This window comes from Macaca fascicularis, chromosome 16, assembly GCF_037993035.2.
Source record: "Macaca fascicularis isolate 582-1 chromosome 16, T2T-MFA8v1.1".
In the NCBI taxonomy this organism is placed as follows: domain Eukaryota; kingdom Metazoa; phylum Chordata; class Mammalia; order Primates; family Cercopithecidae; genus Macaca; species Macaca fascicularis.
In genome coordinates this window covers 60,961,267-60,982,809 of record NC_088390.1, presented here as the reverse complement: position 1 = coordinate 60,982,809, position 21,543 = coordinate 60,961,267, and the positions used below count along the sequence as shown (strand labels likewise).

The following is a 21,543-nucleotide window of genomic DNA, read 5'->3' as shown; positions in this document are numbered from 1 at the left end:
GACCTTCCAGTGTGTTCTGCGCAGTATGAGCTGCTATTCTCAGGAGAGGCACAAAGTCCCAGATAGAAGGGAGGGGCTGCCCCCAGCAGCCTGGGGTCTCTGGCCCTGGTCTACCATCACAGCACCCTTGGAGTGAGTGTCAGGGATGTGGGATATTTGCTCAAGTCCAGCCACCGGCCCTCTCCCAGTAGAGCCCACACATTATTGGAAAGAGAAATATAGCCACTGCTCTCATTCCTGGGAATAGGGGTGCCCTGGTTGCTTTCACCAGCCTGCAAGAGTACAGTCAGGGTGAGGTGCTGGGGAACATCAATAACGATCTAGGTTCGAATCCCAGCTTTGCCACTTGTTAGCCATGTTGCTGTGTCAACTTCTCTGAGCTTCAGTTTCTTCCACTGTTGTGTAAGGATAATGCCTCCTAGGGCTGTTGTGAGCATTAGTACTGTGCCTGGCATATAGTAAATAATATATGGTAGCCATATTATTATTATTATAATTGTTACTATCACCACTGTCATCTCTATTTATTTATTTTTTTGAGACTAAGTCTTGCTCTGTCACCTAGACTGGAGTGCAGTGGCACCATCTTAGCTCACTGCAACCTCCACTTCCCAGGTTCAAGTGATTCTCCTGCCTTAGCCTCCTGAGTAGCTGGGATTACAGGTGTGTGCCACAACAACCGGCTAATTTTTTTTTTTTTTTTTTGGTAGAGACGGAGTTTCGCCATGTTGCCAGGCTGGTCTTGAACTCCTGGCCTCAAGTGATCTGCCTGCCTCAGCCTCCCAAAGTGTTGGGATTACAGGTGTGAGCCACCATGCCTGGCCTCTGTCATCCCTTCAAATGTTCTTTCAGAACTGAGGCATGCAGAGGCCGGAAGACAGGCTGGGCTCACCAGGGTGGTTATCTCTTTTTTTTTTTTTTTTGAGACGGAGTCTCGCTCTGTCGCCCAGGCTGGAGTGCAGTGGCCGGATCTCAGCTCACTGCAAGCTCCGCCTCCCGGGTTCGGGCCATTCTCCTGTCTCAGCCTCCTGAGTAGCTGGGACTACAGGCGCCCGCCACCGTGCCCGGCTAGTTTTTTGTATTTTTTAGTAGAGACGGGGTTTCACCGTGTTAGCCAGGATGGTCTCGATCTCCTGACCTAGTGATCCGCCCGTCTCGGCCTCCCAAAGTGCTGGGATTACAGGCTTGAGCCACCGCGCCCGGCCCAGGGTGGTTATCTCTGAGAGAGGACACGGGTGAGGCCAGAGGCCTCTCCCTGGAGAAGGAGGTAGGTGGAGAAGCTGGGTGGCATCCAGATAAGGAAGAGCAGCATCTCCTTGAGAGTGTACACAGGAGCACGGATGGGGAGGGAGGCTGAGTGCTCCTTACAGGCCCACCCTGTTCACTCCAGGTGTTAGCTGCTATTGTCCCGGGTCTTCAGTGTTGACCATCGCATGGCATTTGGGCAGCTGGTTCTGCTGGGTTACAGTCCTCATGTCCCTGGCACAGACATAGCCATTGCCTGCTGGCGCTTGATACCTACTGATGTTCCATTTCTCTATTCCAAACACACTGAATTGCATGGCCCAGGGCGCCGTGGTGTGCACCATTGTCTGGCCCAGACTCACCTAGAATACATATCAGGATCTCCTATGCACTGCTTGGGTCCAAGAAGAAGAGGTTCTGACCTTATCTGCCTCCAGCTTAGTTATAACATGGCTTATCTAAAGGCTTGGGAGGTGAGGCACCCAGCCCTACCCACCCGTCCAGGAAGTTCCACACCTGGACAACTTTCAATTTCATTATTTTAGCTTCCTGAGATTCAGAGGCCAGGAACTGTACAGAGATCTGCAGCGGGGATTCTCACAACTTCCATTTCTGGTGAACAGCTGAGGTCAGAGAGGAGGTGGGTACCACTTGAGATGGGCCTGTGGTTCCCGGGCACTGTCTTTCCAGACACCTGGAATTCCCAGGGTGGTGGTGAATTGAGAGTCAACCACCATGATGGGGGCAGAGACAGAGAAGGAAGCAGTGAGTGGATAAGTGCCTGGAACAGGCAGAAGGGATGTAGGGGAAGGTGACCAAAGGTAGGATGGGGAAGTGGATCCCAGGAAGCTTTTGCTTCTTCTGAGGCCAACTTACCACCACCTCATTGGGAAATTGTTGGTAGGGAGGCACCCATCCAACTGCCTTGCAGAATACAGCAGGCAGGGAGCTCAAGAATCAGAGCCAAGGGAAGAAACGACCAGTTGAGGTTAGTAATGTGAAGTCTGGCAATCGTGCCCCTCATCCGTCTCTGGTTCCTCTGTTCGTCAACGTTGGCGCTAATCTGGCTGGGGCGTGGTGGGCCTGCCTTTCCATCCCTCAGGCTCCTTGGAACAAGGGGGCAACTCTGCAGAGGGAGATGTAGAAAATGGGTCTCACTTTCCCTGTTTGGGACAGTAGCTGCTACTTTTTTCCTCCAGATGGGTTTCATGAGGGGCAGAGGAGAATCTGGGATCTGTGATGTTTAGCCCTCTTTACTGAGTCATGGCTGCCTCACCTTCTAGAAGTAAGGCAGGCAAATCATTCCAGGTAGTGGTTGTCCTGAAACCTTTGGTTCTTCCCTGACCTCATGTCATGTGTGTCTGTGTGAAGAAAGTCCACCAAACAGGCTTTGTGTGAGCAACCAGGCTGTTTATTTCGCCTGGGTGCAGGTGCTCTGAGTCCGAAAAAGGAGTCAGCAAAGGGTGGTGGGATTATCATTAGTTCTTACTGGCTTGGGATAGGCTTACAAAGTACATTCTCAAGGGCAGGAGAATATTACAAAGTACCTTCTTAAGGGCAGGAGAATATTACAAAGTACCTTCTTAAGGGCAGGAGAATATTACAAAGTACCTTCTTAAGGGCAGGAGAATATTACAAAGTACCTTCTTAAGGGCAGGGGAGACTATATCATATCAGGGTGGGGCAAGAACAAATCACAATGGTGGAGTATCATCAGTTAAGGCTATTTTCACTTCTTTTGTGGATCTTCAGTTGTGATACCCTACCTTGTTTTAACCTGAATTGACTCTCCCTTAGCTGAGAGAGCCAGACAAACTCCATTTTGGCTCTTTCACTTGCTGCCCCTTACCCACCCCCCTTCCTCAAGGACTTAACTTGTGCAAGCTGACTCCCAGCACATCCAAGAATGCAGTTAACTGATAAGATACCGTGGCAAGCTATATCCGCAGTTCCCAGGAATTCATCTGGTTGATAGTACCCTAAGCCCCCACATTTGTGTCCGGTTGATGGTACCCAAAGCCCTCATGTCTATCACCTTGTGATAGATTTAAAGCCCCTGCACCTGCAACTGTTTGTTTTTCCATAACCATTTGTCTTTTTAAACTTTTTTTGCCTGTTTTACTTCTGTAAGATTGCTTCAGTGAGGCTCCCCCTCCCCTTTCTACACCAAAGGATAAAAGAAAATCTAGCCCCTTCTTCGGGGCCGAGAAAATTTTGAGTGCTAGCCGTCTCTCGGTCGCCGGCAATAAAGGACTCCTGAATGAGTCTCGTAGTGTGGCATTTCTCTACAACTCTCTTGGTTACAACACAGTTGCTTCAGGCCGTCTGGATGTATATGTGCAGGTCACAGGGAATATGATGGCTTGGCTTGGGCTCAGAGGCCTGACACCTCAGGCTGCCAAATGTGGAAGATTTAAATACTTGAACCAATACCCTCCTTCCAAAAACTGAAATTGGCTTCTATTCCCGAGTCAGTCCAGGTGCAATGTTCAGCATATTTGAGGAAATCACAAGAATTGTAGTTAAGGAGATGGATGCTGGAGGGGATATGATTGCTGTTAGAAGCCTCATTGATGCTGATAGATTCCACTGCTTCCATCTGGTGGAGGAGAAGAGAACTGTCTTTGGATGCCGGCACTACACGATGGCCTCACCCTGATGGACATTCTGGACACAGATGGGGACAAGCGGTTAGATGAACTGGATTCTGGGCTCCAAGGTCAGTATAAGGTAGATGACAGGTGGCCAGCCAGGAGGCCTTGACCATTTGTATTCCTTCTCTTTCTCAATTCACCATTGTTATCAACCAAATCAACCAATCAACGAAACTGTGGAATTTGTTTGTACACATCCACACACCTTAATTTAAGAAATGCACGGAAGAGCTGCATGGTGGGAGGAGAGTGGGAGAAGTGGAGATTTATTTCCATTGGAAACCATTCCTAAATGGTCTTTCTTTCCCATTTTTCCCTTGTAAAACAATCTGCTTTTAATTTAGCAGAGCTCTTCTCGTGTGTTTATCATTGAAGTGGATAAGTAAGTGAGGGCAGTTTGCTTACTGGTTAAGAAAGGATGCAGGCTTTAGGGCTGGAAGCACCTGGTTTCAAAGCCTGGCTCTGCCTCTTATCAGCTGGGTGACCTTTGGACAAGTTGTTGTATTGCTCTAAGTTTCAGTTTCCTCATGTGTCAACTCTAGAGGACTGTTGTAAGAATCAAATGAGGGCCGGGCACGGTGGCTCACTCCTGTAATCCCAGCACTTTGGGAGGCCGAGGTGGGCGGATCATGAGGTCAGAAGATCAAGACCATCCTGTCTAACACGGTGAAACCCCATTTCTACTAAAAAATATATATAAAAAATTAGCCAGGCATGGTGGCACGTGCCTGTAGTCCCAGCTACTCAGGAGGCTGAGGCAGGAGAATTGCTTGAACTCAGGAGGCTCAGGTTGCAGTGAACCGAGATCATGCCACTGCACTCCAGCCTGGGCGACAGAGCAAGACTCTGTCTCAAAAAAAAAAAAAAAAAAAAAAAGCATCAAATTAGAACAAATTATGTGAATCATTTATCACAGTCTGCCACAAAAGGAGCACTTAATAAAAGTTGGCTCCCATCATCTGGTGGTCATGGTGGTGATTCTTACTATCCTTTCATGTTCCCTGGCTGTCAAGACTGAAAGGGGAGTTGCTGATGAGCAGAAATCCCTAAGATATTGGGGGAATTTATGGAAGAGTCAATTATTCCATCCCCCTGCCTCTGATCTCAGTTATTCCTGGGGTACTTGGGTTTCAGAAGCCCCTGGGTTTAAGTGTCAAACTCTCACTTGGAGCCCACGCTGGAATATGGTGAGGAGTTCATTATATTTCACAATGTGAAAAAATATTTCATAATATGAAAAATGGCAAGGAGTTCATAGCTCAGACCTCTCTGATACAGTCTGTTTCTTTTTATGAGGTCTCATGCCAAGAGATGAGCTCTAACAGCCCTGAGCAGTTTTAGAGTATTACAATGTGCCAGGAAGTACTTTAAGTGACCGAGAGCTGTACCCAGATTACTTGGAGGTGGTGGGCCTTTCCACAAGTGGAGTTTCGTTGAGCAAGCAAGGGACTTTTGGAGAAATTTCAGATTCGCATTTTTCTTTTTGAGACGGAGTCTCACGCTGTTGCCCAGGCTGGAGTGCAGTGGCGCGATCTCGGCTCACTGCAAGCTCCGCCTCCCGGGTTCCCGCCATTCTCCTGCCTCAGCCTCCTGAGTGGCTGGGACTACAGGCGCCCGCCACCGCGCCCGGCTAATTTTTTTTTGTATTTTTAGTAGAGACGGGGTTTCACTGTGGTCTCGATCTCCTGACCTTGTGATCCGCCCGTCTCGGCCTCCCAAAGTGCTGGGATTACAGGCTTGAGCCACCGCGCCCGGCCCAGATTCGCATTTTTCAAAGACTGAGTCAATGCTCTGAAAAGTAAACTGCCAAGAGCCAATTTGCTAAAAGCCAGCTCTCAAAAAAAAAAAAAAAAAAAAAAAAAAAAAAAAATCACTTTGCCAAATGATCAATTCACTGAAAATGGAAAAATACTCTAACCCAGAACTAGGATGTTTTGCCACAATAATATTACTCCTCAGGGACAGGGCAAAGTGTAAGTCTGGAAAAAAAAATTGACTAAGTCAGTCAACTTCCTTTAAGGAAAAGCTCATCTGTGTGCATACAAAATTCGGAGGCAGAGGTGAAACCAAACTTAAAAAAGAAAATCCTTAAAATAATGGGAATTGGTAATTTGAATTGATTTTTTAGCTTGGTCTGCTCCCTATTTAAATGGGTTATTTTGTAACTATGTAATGCTGATGGTGCAGTTAAAGTGTGCATAGGGCTGGGCACGTGGCTCACGCCTGTAATTCCAGCACTGTGGGAGACCGAGGCAGGTGGATCACTTGAGGTCAGGAGTTCAAGTCCAGCCTGGCCAACATGGCGAAACCCTGTCTCTACTAAAAATACAAAAATTAGCTGGGCACAATGGCACATGCCTGTAATCCCAGCACTTTGGGAGGTCGAGGTGGGCAGATCACTTGATGTCAGGAGTTTGAGACCAGCCTGGCCAACATGGCAAAATGCTGTCTTTACTAAAAATACAAAAATTAGCTGGGTGTGGTGTCGCATGCCTGTAATTCCAGCTACTCGGGAGGCTGAGGCAGGAGAATTGCTTGAACCTGGGAGGCGGAGGTTGCAGTGAGCCATGATTATGCCACTGCACTCCAGCCTGGCGACAAAGCAAGAAACTCCGTCTCAAAAAGAAAAAAAAGTGTGCATAGAATTTTTTGTTTGTTACTAAAGTCCATAGGATTTTTTGTTTGTTGTTAAAGTCCATACTTTATTCATATTAACTTTTTTTTTTTTTTTTTTTTGAGATGGAGTGTCGCTCTGTTGCCTAGGCTGCAGTGCAGTGGCGCAATCTCGGCTCACTGCAACCTCTGCCTCTAGGTTCAAGTGGTTCTTCTGCCTCAGCCTCCTGAGTAGCTGGGATTACAGGCGCACGCCACCACACCCGGCTAATTTTTTGTATTTTTAGTAGAGACAGCGTTTCGCCATGTGGCCAGGCTGGTCTTGAACTCCTGACCTCAGGTGATCCGCCCGCCTTGGCCTCCCAAAGTGCTGGGATTATAGGCATGAGCCACCGCACCCAGCCCATGTTATCTTAGTTTTGACCTAGTGTCCTTTTTCTATTGCAGAATCCCATCCAGGATCCCACATTACATTTAGTTGTCATGTCTCCTTAGGCTCCTCTTGGCTGTGACAGTTTCTCAGACTTTGCCTGTTTGGGATAATCTTGGCAGTTTTGAGCAGTACTGGTCAGGGATAGTGTAGAATGTCCCTCTGTTGGAATTTGATGTTTTTTTCATGGTTAGACTGGGTTCTGGGTCTCAGGGAGGAAGACCACAGAGGTAAAGTACCATTCCTATTACATCACATCAGGGGTATGTACTATCAACATGACCTATCACTGTTGATGTTGACCTTGATCACCTGGCTGAGGTAATGTTTGTCAGGTTTCTCTACCAGAAGTTACTCTTTTTCCTCTTCTTCATATAGTACTCTTTGTGCACATCGTTTTTCTTTTTCTTTTTCTCTCTGATATTTTTCTTTTCTTTTACACTGCTCAAGACGCAAATGGTCCCTAAGACATTTGTGTCTCGTGTACACACAAATAGTGATTTCAGGCACTGTTTCCAATTCTGTCACATTTCCACCAGTTCCAAAATGGATTGATTTGTCTTTGGAAATCCAGTCCTGCCTCCAAAACCTAGCAATGGGAGCTCTTCCTCCCCTGTAAGTTCCCATCTGGGAGGTTGGAGACAAAGGCACGCAGCCCCTTCAGCATGCCCACATATCATCCACGAACCCTGGGGCGGCAACTGACTCAGAACCAAGGCCCTTATTAGTGCCTGATCAATCAGGGCAGAGTCCATGCATGTGGGTGACTTTCCAGGGTTGCCTCACTTTATACTTGTGTGGTTCATACAAACAACAGCAACATAACTGCTTTTTTTTTTTTTTTTTGAGATGGAGTCTGGCTGTCGCCCAGGCTGGAGTGTAGTGACTTGATCTTGGCTCACTGCAACCTTCGCCTCCGCCTCCCAGGTTCAAGCGATTCTCCTGCCTCGGCCTCCCAAGTAGCTAGAATTACAGGCACGTGCCACCACCCCTGACTAATTTGGTAGAGATGGAGTTTCACCATGTTGGCCAGGTTGGTCTTGAACTCCTGACCTCAAAGTGCTGGGATTACAGGCATGAGCCACCGCGCCTGGCCCTAATTTTTGTATTTTTTAGTAGAGACGGGGTTTCACCATATCAGCCAGGTTAGTCTCAAACTCCTGACCTCAAGTGATCTGCCTGCCACAGCCTCTCAAAGTTCTGGGTTTACAGGCGTGAGCCACTGCGCCTGGCCTTAATTTCCCTAAATATAGGAAATAAACATTAGTAATATTCTCCTACTGTAGATGAAGAAACAAAGAGGTTAAGTGACTTACCCAAGGTCGTGTGGTAAGAAGGTGGAGGAGTGGGCTCCATTCTGGGATCCTGTGACCCCAGGTAACTGAGCTTCTGGTGAGAACAGCATTTCCTGGACAGCCACAGCTGGAGTGCTCCCTCAGAAGGGAGGGGGGTGGTGGCATGGAGCCCAGGATGGGGCTGCCCCAAGGAGGGTTTTTTGAAGAGAGATCTTTTGGGGGTCCGCGCCAGAGTGACCTTTACCATTCTCTTTCCAGGTCAAAAGGCTGAGTTTCAAATTCTGGATAATGTAGACTCAAAGGGAAAGTTGATAGTGAAATTGCCCCAAAAAATAACAATTTCAGGCAGCTTCTAGGGCTCCCATGATCAGAAAATCGAGATATCTGAGAACTGGATATCCCAGCAGTATCTGGATACCCTTGAGAACAGGTGAGGTTGGAGTTGGGCAGCAGGGAAGGAGGGGAAGAAGCCCATCTCGGGCACCAAGGGATTCAAGGGTGGCGGACCTGCTCTTTTATTTATTTTTATTTTTATTTTCCCTGCTTTTCATTAGCTTTGTGGGGGACTGGCTCTCTAGGGCAGCCTCTCACTCTCTACTTCCAGGATTACTCCAGCCTGCCCTTTACACAAGCATGCCTTCCTCTTCTCTGCCTCCAGAAAACCTTCTCATTTACCCAGGAGCAGCCTCCAGGAAGCCTTCTGATGCCCCCAGTTCACTCATATCCCTGCTGTTCCCCAGGATGGTTAATTCCTCCGACTTGGACAAACCTGGTGTTTTTTTTTTTTTTTTTTTTTTTTGAGACGGAGTCTCGCTCTGTCGACCAGGCTAGAGTGCAGTGGTGCGATCTCGGCTCACTGCAACCTCCGCCTCCAAACCTGGTGGTTTAAGAGGCACTCTCCTTTGCTCTCCTCTGCTTTCCTGCACTGAGCTGACCACATCAGTATTTTGTGCTTGTTTGCCTCTGCCTTGTGGGCAAGCCAGTGGCTTCCATGTTCGTCTTTCCCACTGGACTGGAAGCAACTTGTGACAAGGGACTGACTTGACTAACCTTTCTGTATTGACTCCAAGCACATAGCAGGTACTGAGTGAAAGAGAGCTGAAGTGAAGCACAATGAAAGCAAAGCAACCCTTGGAGGACATTTCCTGCATGGAGTGCAGCCACCCCACCCCAGCAGGGTGGCACCAATCAAATGCCACAGAGGTGCTGGTAGCTGGTGGGCAGGTGCTTCCAATTCAAGAGGACATCACTAGCCATGCCCTCAACAATAGTTCTGTGGTTGTTTTCCTCAGCTGGGATTGTTGGAGATTGAGGAGTAGCTCAGGGGAAGGTGCCCCGCAGTTTTCCTGGCCTTGCTCTCCTTGAGTGGAGTGGGAGCAGGTGCCTTTTTCCTTTTCCTTTTCTTTTCTTTTTTTTTTTTTTTGAGATGGAGTTTCACTTTTGTTGCCCAGGCTGGAGTGCAATGGCCCATTTTTGGCTCACTGCAACCTTTGCCTCCTGGATTCAAGAGATTCTTCTGCCTCAACCTCCCGAGGAGCTGGGACTACAGGTGTCCGCCACCATGCCTGGCTAATTTTTGTGTTTTTAGTAGGGACAGGGTTTCATTCACCATGTTGGCCAGGCTGGTCTCGAGCTCCTGACCTCAGGTGATCCACCTGCCTTGGCCTCCCAAAGTGCTGGGATTACAGGTGTGAGCCACTCCGCCCAGGCCCCCTCTTTTTTTATTAATAAATTAAAAACAAAGGCTTACAATAAAACTTTACTGGTCCTTTGAATTACCCCTCCCTACCACAGTAGGGAGGGCCCTCGGAATTTTTCTGAGAGAGCTCAGTGTTTTCTTTTCTTTTCTTTTTTTTTTTTTTGAGACGGAGTCTCACTGTGTCGCCCAGGCTGGAGTGCAGTGGCCGGATCTCAGCTCACTGCAAGCTCCGCTTCCTGGGTTTACGCCATTCTCCTGCCTCAGCCTCCCGAGTAGCTGGGACTACCGGCGCCCACCACCTCACCCGGCTAGTTTTTTGTATTTTTTTAGTAGAGATGGGGTTTCACCGTATTAGCCAGGATGGTCTCGATCTCCTGACCTCGTGATCCGCCCATCTCGGCCTCCCAAAGTCCTGGGATTACAGGCTTGAGCCACTGCAACCGGCCTCAGTGTTTTCTATTATAGAATGCTTGTTTGTCAGGTGAGGGTATTGGTATCTATATGTGGGGTGGGGGCACTGGATAGGTAGGGGAAGGTCATTGGAGGCAGGGACCTATGTCTTCCTCGAGGGCCTTTTGATTGCAAATAGAAACTCCATCAGACATTTTAGGTCATAACATGAGTTTCCTCCAGCGGGAATGGAATCAGATGCTTCATGAGCCTAAGGGCAGGTGGTGCAGCTGGCTCCAGGGACTGGTGCAAGGAACTGGAGGCCCTCTTCAGAGAAGAGGGTGTCTTGGGCTTCACAGATGCCTATCTCAGTGTCATGGGAAGGGCACTCCCTTTGGATTTACACTGACCAGGGTTTGAATCCCAGCTCTACACTCACTATCTGTGTGGCCTTGGACCATTCACAACCTGTCACTAAGCCTCAGTATCTTTATGTGGAAAGTGGATGTAATTCTGCCTACCGTCACAGGATTGTGAAGGTTAAGTGGAAAAGTGTGTCTCACAGCTGGCACATTGTAATCCTCCATAAATGCTAGTGAATACTTGCCCCACTTTGTTTGTATTTATTTATTTACTTATTTATTTTGAGATGGAGTCTTTCTTTGTTGCCCAGCCTGCAGTGCAACGGTGCAGCCTTGGCTCATTGCAACCTCTGCCTCCCGGGTTCAAGTGATTCTCCTGTCTCAGCCTCCTGAGTAGCTGGGATTACAGATGTGTGCCTGGTGATCCACTCACCTCAGCCTCCCAAAATGCTGGGATTACAGGCGAGAGCCGCCATACCCGGCCTCTCGCCCTACTTTGTACCCCACCCTTACCTCCACCCCAAGGTGGGTAAAGTGAACTGCGATGGAGTGCTGTGTTCCTTGGTTTTCCAGTCTCAGAAGCGATTAATCTTAAATGGGAGCTGGCTCACGGAGAGGGAGAAGAGTCAGTGGGAGGTAAGACCCTGAGATCCTCAACTCTGATCTCTCTCTACTGTCTCCAGGAAGCTGAAGAGGGAACTACCCTTTTCATTCCGATCAATTAATAGGAGAGAAAACCTGTATCTGGTGACAGAAACTCTGGAGATGGTAAAGAAAGAAACCCTGAAAAGCAACCGGCAATATAAATTTGGAAACGAAATTTTTCAGAGTCATCTCAGCTATGAACACAAGGTTAGGATCCTGGGAGGCAGGAACTGTGACGGTCAGCGTTGGCCCACGCACCGCAGGTCAAGGCAATGCCAGCCCTAGACTCTTCCTTCACTCCTCTCCTAGCAGCCCTGCTGCTCTTGGCCACATTGCCCCAAGAAAGGGTGAGTGGCATTGCCCAGTCCCTCCCTTGTTACTCTCTAGCGATGCCCTCTTTTCATTTTCATTTTCTTTCTTTCTTTTTTTTTTTTTTTAAATAGACATGAGGTCTTGCTATGTTGTCCAGGCTGTCTCAAACTCCTGGGCTCAAGCAATCCACCCACCTTGGCCTCCCAAAGTGCTGGGATTACAGGTGTGAGCCCTGCGCCCAGCCTTCATTTTCGTTGTACATTTCCCATGGTTCATCATTACACAAGTGTATTTTTGCTTGTTTGTCTGTCTCCTCTCTAGGAGGCAGGAGGACAGGAGCCATGGTGCCTAGAACAAAGCAACTCCTCAGTAAACATTTGTTGAATGAACAGTGGCAACAGGATGAGTTTTGGCATCAGACGTGGGTTCAAATTTCAGCTCTGCCACTGTTTTTAGCTGTGAGACGGACTCACCTGCTGACCCCTCAGAGCCTCAGTTTTCTCGTCTATAAAATGGGGATACAAATGACTGGCTCACAGGATTGTTTGGGAAATCAGGCAAGATAATGCACCTGGGGATCTGTCAATGTGAGCTCCTTTTTCCTAGGGCCAAAGGGAAGTGACCATCCTCCCAAATCGGGTCCTGAGCTATCGAGTAAAGCAGCTTGTCTTCCCCAACAAAGGAGACGATGAATAAGCAAAGGCTGATGGGGAACAGGATGGGGAAACCTAAACACACCAGTGAGGTGGGGGGTGGGATTCAACCAGACTCTGTCAGCCTAGGGTGGGTGGCTGGTGAGCTTGGAGGTTGTGGAGGGGTCCAGGGAGAAGGGTGGATTCAGCACTAGGAAGGACTGAGGCTCCATGCTGTGGCCTGGGGACCTGGACCCGCTGACTCAGGGTTTGCCTGAACATGACATAAGAGTCGTTAACTCCTCTCCCAGTCTCTAAAGAGAATAATTGTCTTTTTTGGCTGGGTGCGGTGGCTCACGCCTGTAATCCCAGCACTTTGGGAGGCCAAGGTGGGCGGATCACCTGAGGTCAGGAGTTTGAGACCAACCTGGCCAAAGTGGTGAAACCCTGTCTCTATGAAATATATAAATATTAGCCAGGTGTGGTGGCGTGTGCCTGTAATCCCAGCTACTTGGGAGGCTGAGGCAGGAGAATTGCTTGAACCTGGGAGGCAGAGGTTGCAGTGAGCCGTGATCTCACCATTGCACTTCAGCCTAGGCAACAAGAGCAAAACTCTATCTCAAAAAAAAAAAAAAAAAAAAAAGAACAGTTGTCTTTTTTTTTTTTTTTTATTGGAGGCTGGTGTGGGGATTGAGAAGGACTGGAGAAAGGGAACTTACAGAGTGAGAACTGGTCTCTCCAATAACTTGTTTTTTCCTTCCCTTTTTGGTGCTTGTTTCAATATTTGTTTGAGGGACAAAACAAAATCCTTTCCAGAAGGTGAGTGAGCTGCTGGGTTTCCTGTTCATCATTTCAGAATGGGCAAGAACACTATTTTTAAAAATGAAATTATAGAGTGGTTAGGTCCAAGGATGTGATAGGATGCACCCACAGGTGGGAACCATGGCAAACGCAGGAGAAAAATTAGCCTGTTGGAGAAGAGTCTGGATTGTACGTTGGACTAGGGTTTCCAGGCTGCTCCTAGGACAACTTTGTGCTGGCAGTCAGCTGGATCCTGAGCTTACAGCCCTCCCTGAAGGCTTTTTGGCCTAGGAAGCACAATTAAATGACTTGGCCAGTTCCAGCATGACAGCACTGGCTGTGAAAAGGGTCCTGGACTGGAGTCAGGCAGTCTCAGGGTCTAGTCCCATCCTGCCACTCACTAGCTCTACAGCCTCTCAAGTCACAGTTTTCCTGACTTTATTTTAGTTTAATTTAATTTTTTGAGACAGAGTCTTGCTCTGTCACCCAGGCTAGAGTGCAGTGGTGTGATCTCGGCTCACTGCAACCTCTACCTCCTGGGTTCAAGCAATTCTCCTGCCTCAGCCTCCCAAGTAGCTGGGATTACAGGTGCCCACCACCATGCCCAGCTAAGTTTTTTTTTAATTTTATTTTTATTTTTAGTAAAGACAGTGTTTCACTATATGTTGGCCAGGCTGATCTCAAACTCCTGACCTCAAGTGATCCACCCACTGCGGCCTCCCAAAGTGCTGGGATTACATGCGTGAGCCACCGTGCCTGCCCTTTCCTGACTTTGAAATAAAGGAGTGAGACTAGAAGGTCCCTGTGATTCTGAATTGTGTGGCTTCCTCTGGAATTTCTAGGTTTTCCCCTTGATGCCAGCAGGGTTGTACTGCCTAAGAGAGGTTGGAAAGGGATAGAGAAGTCTGACCCAAATTTGCAGAGCGACTGAGTGTATGCTGCCCCCTTTCTGGGCCTTGGCTTCTTCCTCAGTCATCTAGGCACGGTCCTATGACTGCCTGTTTTTGAGGATATGGGAGGGGCCTGCAAATACAGTGCTTTCCCATTGACACACACTGATGAGGATGCAGGCTCCCTGGTACCAGCCGTCACCTGTGAGGGCTCAGATTGCAAGCGTGAAAACTTCCATCACTGGGAAGAGAAGTCTGCAGGGGACTGGAGGTGATCTAAAGATTCTGAAATAACTCTTCCTCTCTCTGCAGAGAAGGATGGTGCTTCATCCTGTTTAGGTAAGGGTGATAGCCAAGTGTGTTCAGGGTGGCTGCACCAACCCACCCTGAGTGGCTCAAGACTGCTGCTCAGGTGGCGTCAGCGGAGTAGGTATGAAGGAGGGGCACTGCCTAGCAGGTTTCAACTTTAGTCTGGAGGCTGAGTCTGTCTCCTCTAAACGCAGTGGTTCTCATTGGTTATACCCTGAAATCACACGGGGGAACTTTAAAACTAGTGGCGACTGAGTCCCATCTCCAGAAACTCTGACTTAATTGTGGGGGTATGGCCTGGACCTCAGGATTCGGAGTAACTCCTCGGGTGATTCTCATGCAGTCAAGGTTGAGAACCACTGCTTCAACTTTCTCCAAATCCTAATTACTTCCAGTGTGGCCTGAGGACTGCACTTGGAATGGCAAGGACCAAATAACCAAGTTTTTGTTTTTTCCGGGAGGTGGAGAAGAATTTGGGATTGGGACTAGACTGGGGGTGAGCTGGGGAGATGGAAGATGGACGTGGGGTCAGTGGGAGGCAATGATGGTAGGTATCTCGGAAGAAGGATGCTTAATTTTAACACGGAAAGATTGGAAGAAGGGAAGATACAAAGAGGTGGTCTCCAGAAGCCAGGCAGACAAATAACAGAGCCTCAGAAATAAAGCCTTTTGGGCTGGGTGGCCCAGGTTCTCAACTGCTGCCTCTACAGGAAAGTCTTTGGGTTCGGAGGATTCCAGAAACATGAAGGAGAAGTTGGAGAACATGGAAAGTGTCCTCCAGGAACTGACGGAGGACAAGAGGAAAGATGTGCTAAACTTCCTCACTAAGTGCCTCGGCAGGGAGGAGCTTTGGCAGGATCCAGAGCAAAAAGTAAGAGCCCCTAAGAAAGCACTGGGGCAGAGAGAGAGAGGAGCCAGAGGGGAGGGCAGTTGGCACAGTGAGGATGGTCTGCTCTGGTGAGACTGGTGCTCATCTCCCACAACTCCTGGCCCTAGATATCTGAGGTCCTGATTTTCGGGGAGCTGCAGATGGAGGACCCAGTCAATCCTCTCTTAAGCAGCCTTTTTAATGCTGCTGGGATCTTGGTAGGAGCACGCGCAGAGGCCATTCTGGACTTCCTGGATGCCTTGTTAGGTGAGGAAGGGTCTCGCTGTAGGCTGGGGTGGAGGAAGTGTGAGCAGAGAGGCCTGTGGGAAGTCACATCTTGGGAGGAGGGGCTGCACGTTGCTCTTCACAGTTCACAGTGGGGTACCCCTTCATGTCCCTCAGGCCAGGCATTGAGAGGCTGGTTCCTCGTCTATGACCTCCTGCAGGCCGAGAGGGAAGCAGGAGTCGCAGCAGAGGCCTGTTTGGAGCAACTCTCATCTAGCACTCCCAGGGGCTCTCTGGAACCTTTTGATGATGCATGTTCTGGGTGTGATCAGCCACTGAGGCCCTGTCCCACCATGTATCTCTCCTTTTTGCCAACCACTCTCTTTCTTTACCCCCAGAGCTGTCTGAGGAGCAGCATCTTGTGGCTGAGGCCCTGGAGAAGGGGACTCTTCCTCTGTTGAAGGACCAGGTGAGACAGCCTGGGCTGAGGGCCAGGGTCATAGTGGAAGGGAATGCCCATATGCTCAAGGGACCCAGAAGTCCCAGGGTACAGCCCCTTCTTATTCCATGGTTTTCTGCCAGCTTACATCCATGCAGCTGGTTTGTAACAATTCCCTGGACACAGAGTTGCCAGGACAATTTGTAATGGGTTCTTTAGGCTCTGTTGTTTATCTATGGGCAAGAGAGGGGTGTAAATTGGTTAGTCTCAGGATAGCAGCTGGTGTGATCTTGAGTTCCAGTGCAGATTGACTAGCAGAGCCTGCCACTATGTTGAGAGAGTATGAAGCTCCCCGGGCTCTGCAGGAAAGAGTGCCATGATGGATTATTACGTCTGCCTGTCGGCTCAGCAGTAAGGAGTGTGACCAAATATTTGCCATTTCTGGTATATCGTTATTCCTAGCTTTTACAATCTGGTGGGTTTCCTTGCAGGTGAAACCTATCATGGAGCAGAACTGGGATGAGCTGGCCAGCAGTCCTCATGACATGGACTGTGACCCTGAGGCACGAATTCCCTGTGCGCTATATGTTGTTGTCTCTGTCCTGCTGGAGCTGGCTGAGCGGCCTACCTCCGTCTCTTCCTAACCACAAAAACCCTTTCTCCCCACAAGCCTCTGGGTTCTCCCTTCACCGGTCTGTCCTCACCGCCATCGTCACTACCATCCTGTTACCAGTGGGACCTCTTTAAAACAAGCAGCCAACCATTCTTTGATGTATCCCATTCACTCCGTGTTAACGTCCAAAATCAGCCTGGATTTTATGCTTCTAATTAAAAGTGGCAGGTTGTGCATGTTAATTTTGTCTCTTGAAGCCTCACTAAATGACAGTAAAGCAATAGAAAAGCTTTGTATAAACCTACAAGGATGAAAAGAATGCAGCAGCAGATAAGAAACTTTAACACATCTTTGGAAGCTAGAAAGCAATGAAAGGAGTGCAGGCTGGGAGATGTAGGACTGGGAGTAGACAGGAGATTGCTGTTTTTATCATCAGCCTTTTATTTATTTATTTATTTATTTATTTATTTATTTATTTATTATTTTTGAGACAGAGTTTTGCTCTTGTTGCCCAGGCTGGAGTACAATGGCGTGATCTCGGCTCACTACAACCTCTGCCTCCTGGGTTCAAGCGATTCTTCTGCCTCAGTCTCCAGAATAGCTGGGATTACAGGTGCCCGCCACCATGCCCGGCTAATTTTTGTATTTTTAGTAGAGATGGTGTTTCACCCTTGTTGGCCAGGCTGGTCTCGAACTCCTGAGCTCCAGTGATCTGCCCCCATTGGCCTCCCAAAGTGGTGGGATTACAGCTGTGAGCCACCGCACTTGGCCAGCCTTTTAGTTCTATTTGATATTTTTAAAGAAACTGTAATTAAAAGTTAAAGAAATATATGCTTGTTATAAACCATTCAAACATTTCCCAAATATAAATGAGCAGGTGAAGTTACTCTGTGACCTACCCTTTCTTTGTAGAGACCCAGAGAGGTAAGTGAAATATCAGAACATTAAAGTAATTTTGCCCCAGGTGAGGGGGATTGATAATTGGCAAATCCAGGCAAAGTAAGTTTGGGTTTGGCTAGCCTCCTGGACTGATGGCTCCAGAAGCCAAGGCCAAGGGCCTATCCACATTTGGGAGTCTAGTAAAAGGAAACCTTCCCTACCGTATTAGACTAATCTCAAACGGCTACACTGTAAGGGTTAGGGTGAATTAGCAGTAAACTTACTGTTCTTACTGCACCCCCAGGGGACTGCGGGGAAGACTTTCTTGATACTGAGTGAGGAAAAGGTTAGCAAAAGGAAAGGAAAAAAAATTCTGTGAAAACCACAGCCCAGTCTTTTCTCAGAACTTAGCTTCTATTTGTATCCTCTGAGAATTCCAGAGAATCTCAAATTGTGAACTTGGTTTTTGGGGGTCTTGGATTGAATGGACCCCCAGATGCCTGTCAAAACCAAACACAAATTATCTCTGGAGGAATTAATCTCCCACAAATATATATATTTGAGACATGGTCATGCTGTGTCACCCAGGTTGGAGTGCAGTGGAGCAATCACAGCTTACTACAGCCTCCACTTCCCAGGCTCCCTCCTCAGCCTCTTGAGTAGCTGGGACTACAGGTGTGCACCACCATGCCTGGCTAATTTTTAAATTTTTTTTTTTTGTAGAGATGGCGTCTCCCTGTGTTGCCCAGGCTGGTCTTGAATTTCTGGGTTCAAGTGATCCTCCTGCTTTGGCCTCCCAAAGTGTTGGGATTACAGGTGTAAGTCACTGTGCTTGGTTGGCTAAGGCACATACGTTTTCCTTTTGAGAGATGTGGTATTGCTCTGTTGCCCAGGCTAGAGTGCAGAGGTGCAATCATGGCTCACTACAGCCTCTACCTCCTGGGCTCAAGTGATCCTCCCACCTCAGCCCCCTGAGTAGCTGGGACCATAAGTACGCACCACCATGCCCCATCTAATTTTTTATTTTTTGTAGAGATGGGGTCTCACCATGTTGCCAGGGCCTTACTATGTTGCCAGGGCTGGTGTTGAACTCTCAGGCTCAACTGATCCTCCCTCCTCAGCCTCCCGAAGTGTTGGAATTATGGGAATAAGCCACTATGCCGGCTTAAGGCACACACTTTCAAGTAACTCAAAAGTCAAGGGAGAAATCCTAATGGAAGTTCTAAGATTTTTTTTCTGCTTAATGATAATAAAAATATATATATCAAACTTGTGGAATTAAGCTAAAGACTTTTTTTAAGAGAAAATATATGTATCACCTTAATTGTTTGTGTTAGCAAAAAAAAAAAAAGCTAAAAAAATCGAAGAGCTAAGTATTCATGTCAAAAAGCTACCAAAGAAAACTCCAAAACAAACCCAACAACAAGCCCCTCCTTTCCCCTCCAAAAAAGCCCCAGCAAAATATATCCAGGAAAAAGAGAAGAAAAAGCACACGAATTGATAAGAAACAAAAACATGAAGAGGATCAATAAAGACAGACATTGGACCTTTGAAATGACTCACAAATCTCTGACAAGAGTAATATTTTATTTATTTATTTGTTTGTTTGTTTGCTTGTTTATTTATTTTGTTTTTGAGACGGAGTCTCTGTCTCCCAGGCTGGAGTGCAGTGGTGCGATCTCGGCTCACTGCAACCTTCACTGCCTGGGTTCAAACAATTCTCTTGCCTCAGCCTCTTGAGTAGCTGGGACTACAGGTGCACACCACCACGCCTGGTTAATTTTTGTATTTTTTAGTAGAGACAGAGTTTCGCCATGTTGGCCAGGCTGGTCTTGAACTCCTGACTTCAGGTAATCCGCCCACCTCGGCCTCCCAAAGTGCTGGGATTACAGGTGTGAGCCACTGCGCCCAGCTTGACAAGAGTGATAAAAAGAGAGAGGGAGCAAATATCATCAGTTTTAGGAGTGAAAAGGGAACAGTTCTAAAGATGCTACAGGCATTTAAAAGACAAGAGGATATTAGAAATGACTTTATGCCAATAAATTTGAAATTTTAGGTGAAATGGGTGTTATCCTAAAAAAATAAAATTTCCCAAAATTGACTCAGGAAAAAAATAGAAAACATGAATAATCCTCTAAGAACAAAGAATACTCTATCAAGAACAAAATATTGGCCAAGCATGGTGACTCACACCTGTAATCCTAGCACTTTGGGAGACTGAGGTGGGTGGATCACTTGAGGTCAGGAATTCGAGACCAATCTGGGCAACATGGTGAAGCCCGTGTCTACTAAAAATGCAAAAATTAACTGGGCATGATGGCGTATGCCTGTAATCCCAGCTACTTAGGAGGCTGGGGCATGAGAATTGCTTGAATCCGGGAGACAGAGGTTGCAGTGAGCCGAGATCATGACACTGCACTCCAGCCTGGGCGACAGAGTGAGACTCTTTCTCAAAAACAAACAAAATATTCCCACAAAGAAAATTCCAAGCCCAGATGGTTTCTTCAGTTATACAATTAAGTATTTAAGAATAAGTAATTCTAATTTCACACAAACTTTTTCAGAGACATTTTCCAATTCATCCATAACACTAGCAAAACTTACCAAGAACAATAAGAGAAAGGAAGATGCAGACCAGTCTCATTTATGAGCTTAGATGAAAAAACAGCAAAACAAATCAGCAAACCAAATCACCTTAGAAACAGAATAATATAAACTGGATTTATCTGGGATTTCAAGGTTGGTTTAACATTGAAAAATTAATTTATCACACAATTTAAGAAGAAAAATGACAGGATCATTTCAATAAAGACAAAAACGCATCTGACAAAATTCAATATCCATTCATGATTAAAATTCCTAGAAAACTAGGAACAGGGCCAGGTGCAGTGGCTCACACCTGTAATCCCAGCACTTTGGGAGGCCAAGATGGGCGGATCACTTGACATCAGGGGTTCAAAATCAGCCCGGCCAACATGGTGAAACCCCATCTCTACAAAAATACAAAAATTAGCTGGTCTTGGTGGCGGGTTCCTGTAATCCCAGCTACTTGGGAGGCTGAGGTGGGGGAATTGTTTGAACCCGGGAGGTGGAGGTTGCAGTGAGCCAAGATCATGCCATTGCACTCCAGCCTAGGGGACAGAGCCAGACTCCATCTCGAAAAAAAAAAAGAAAAAAGAAAACTAGGAACAGGATGAAATTTCTTTAATCTGATAAGAGTATGTACAAAATATATATAGTAAATATCATATTTAATAGTAAAGTGTTATAAGCTTTCTCTCTGAAATCAGAAATAAGACAAGGATATTCACTATCACTGTCTATTTGACATTGTACAGAAGATCTAGCAAATGCAGTTAAACAAGAAAAAGCAACAAAATATGTAAGAATTGTAAAATATTGCATTACTTACAGATGATCTAATATATACATTGAAAATCCAGAAGATTTACAGATAAATTATGAAATTAATAATTTAACAATTTTCTAAAATCAATATGTGGACCAATCGTAATTCTATATATACCACTAACAAATACAAAATGAAATTTGAAAAATACAATGGTAGTAGCACCAAAAATATGAAATATTTAGGAAAATGTTGAACTGAAGTTCTGAAAGAGTTGAAATACATTGTTATAAAATCTTACTGAGGCTGGGCGTGGTGGCTCACACCTGTAATCCCAACACTTTGGGAGGCTGAGGTGGGCAGATCACTTGAGGTTGGGAGTTCAAGACCAGCCTGACCAACATGGAGAAACCCTGTCTATACTAAAAATACAGAATTAGCTGGGCGTGGTGGCGCACACCTGTAATCTCAGCTACTCCAGAGGCTGAGGCAGGAGAATCACTTGAACCCGGGAGGCAGAGGTTGTGGTGAGCCCAGATCACGCCATTGCACTCTAGCCTGGTGACAGATCGAGACTCTGTTTCAAAAAAAAAAAAAAAACTTACTAAGAGAACTTAGAAAAGACTTAAACAAAAGAAGAGATACTACATTGAAGGATTAGGAGACACAATATTGTAAAAATGTTAATTCTTCTCAGATTGATTTATGGATTCAGTACAATCCCAATAAAAATCCCAACAGTTAAGTAAATGAGTGTGTTTGTTTGTGTGTGTTTATGTAGGTGTGTAATTTAATAAGCTGATTCTAAAATGCAAAAGGGCAAAAACAGCTATGAGGCTCTTGAAGAAGAATAAGGTGGAAAGACTTGTTCTACCAGATCCAAGACTGATTAT

At 46.8% G+C, this 21,543-nt stretch overlaps 1 protein-coding gene across 1 annotated transcript; it reads left to right on the top strand.

Moving 5' to 3' along the window:
- The first annotated feature begins 1,796 nt into the window (after nucleotides 1–1,796).
- Nucleotides 1,797–18,454, top strand: GSDMB (gasdermin B). The gene is given in 10 exon segments (XM_065531507.1): nucleotides 1,797–3,887; nucleotides 3,890–3,964; nucleotides 8,496–8,667; nucleotides 11,372–11,540; nucleotides 12,252–12,347; nucleotides 14,283–14,307; nucleotides 14,988–15,148; nucleotides 15,274–15,412; nucleotides 15,769–15,839; nucleotides 16,301–18,454. Coding segments are annotated over 10 exon segments (1,218 nt in total). The 5' UTR covers nucleotides 1,797–3,730; the 3' UTR covers nucleotides 16,454–18,454.
- The last annotated feature ends 3,089 nt before the right edge of the window (nucleotides 18,455–21,543 follow it).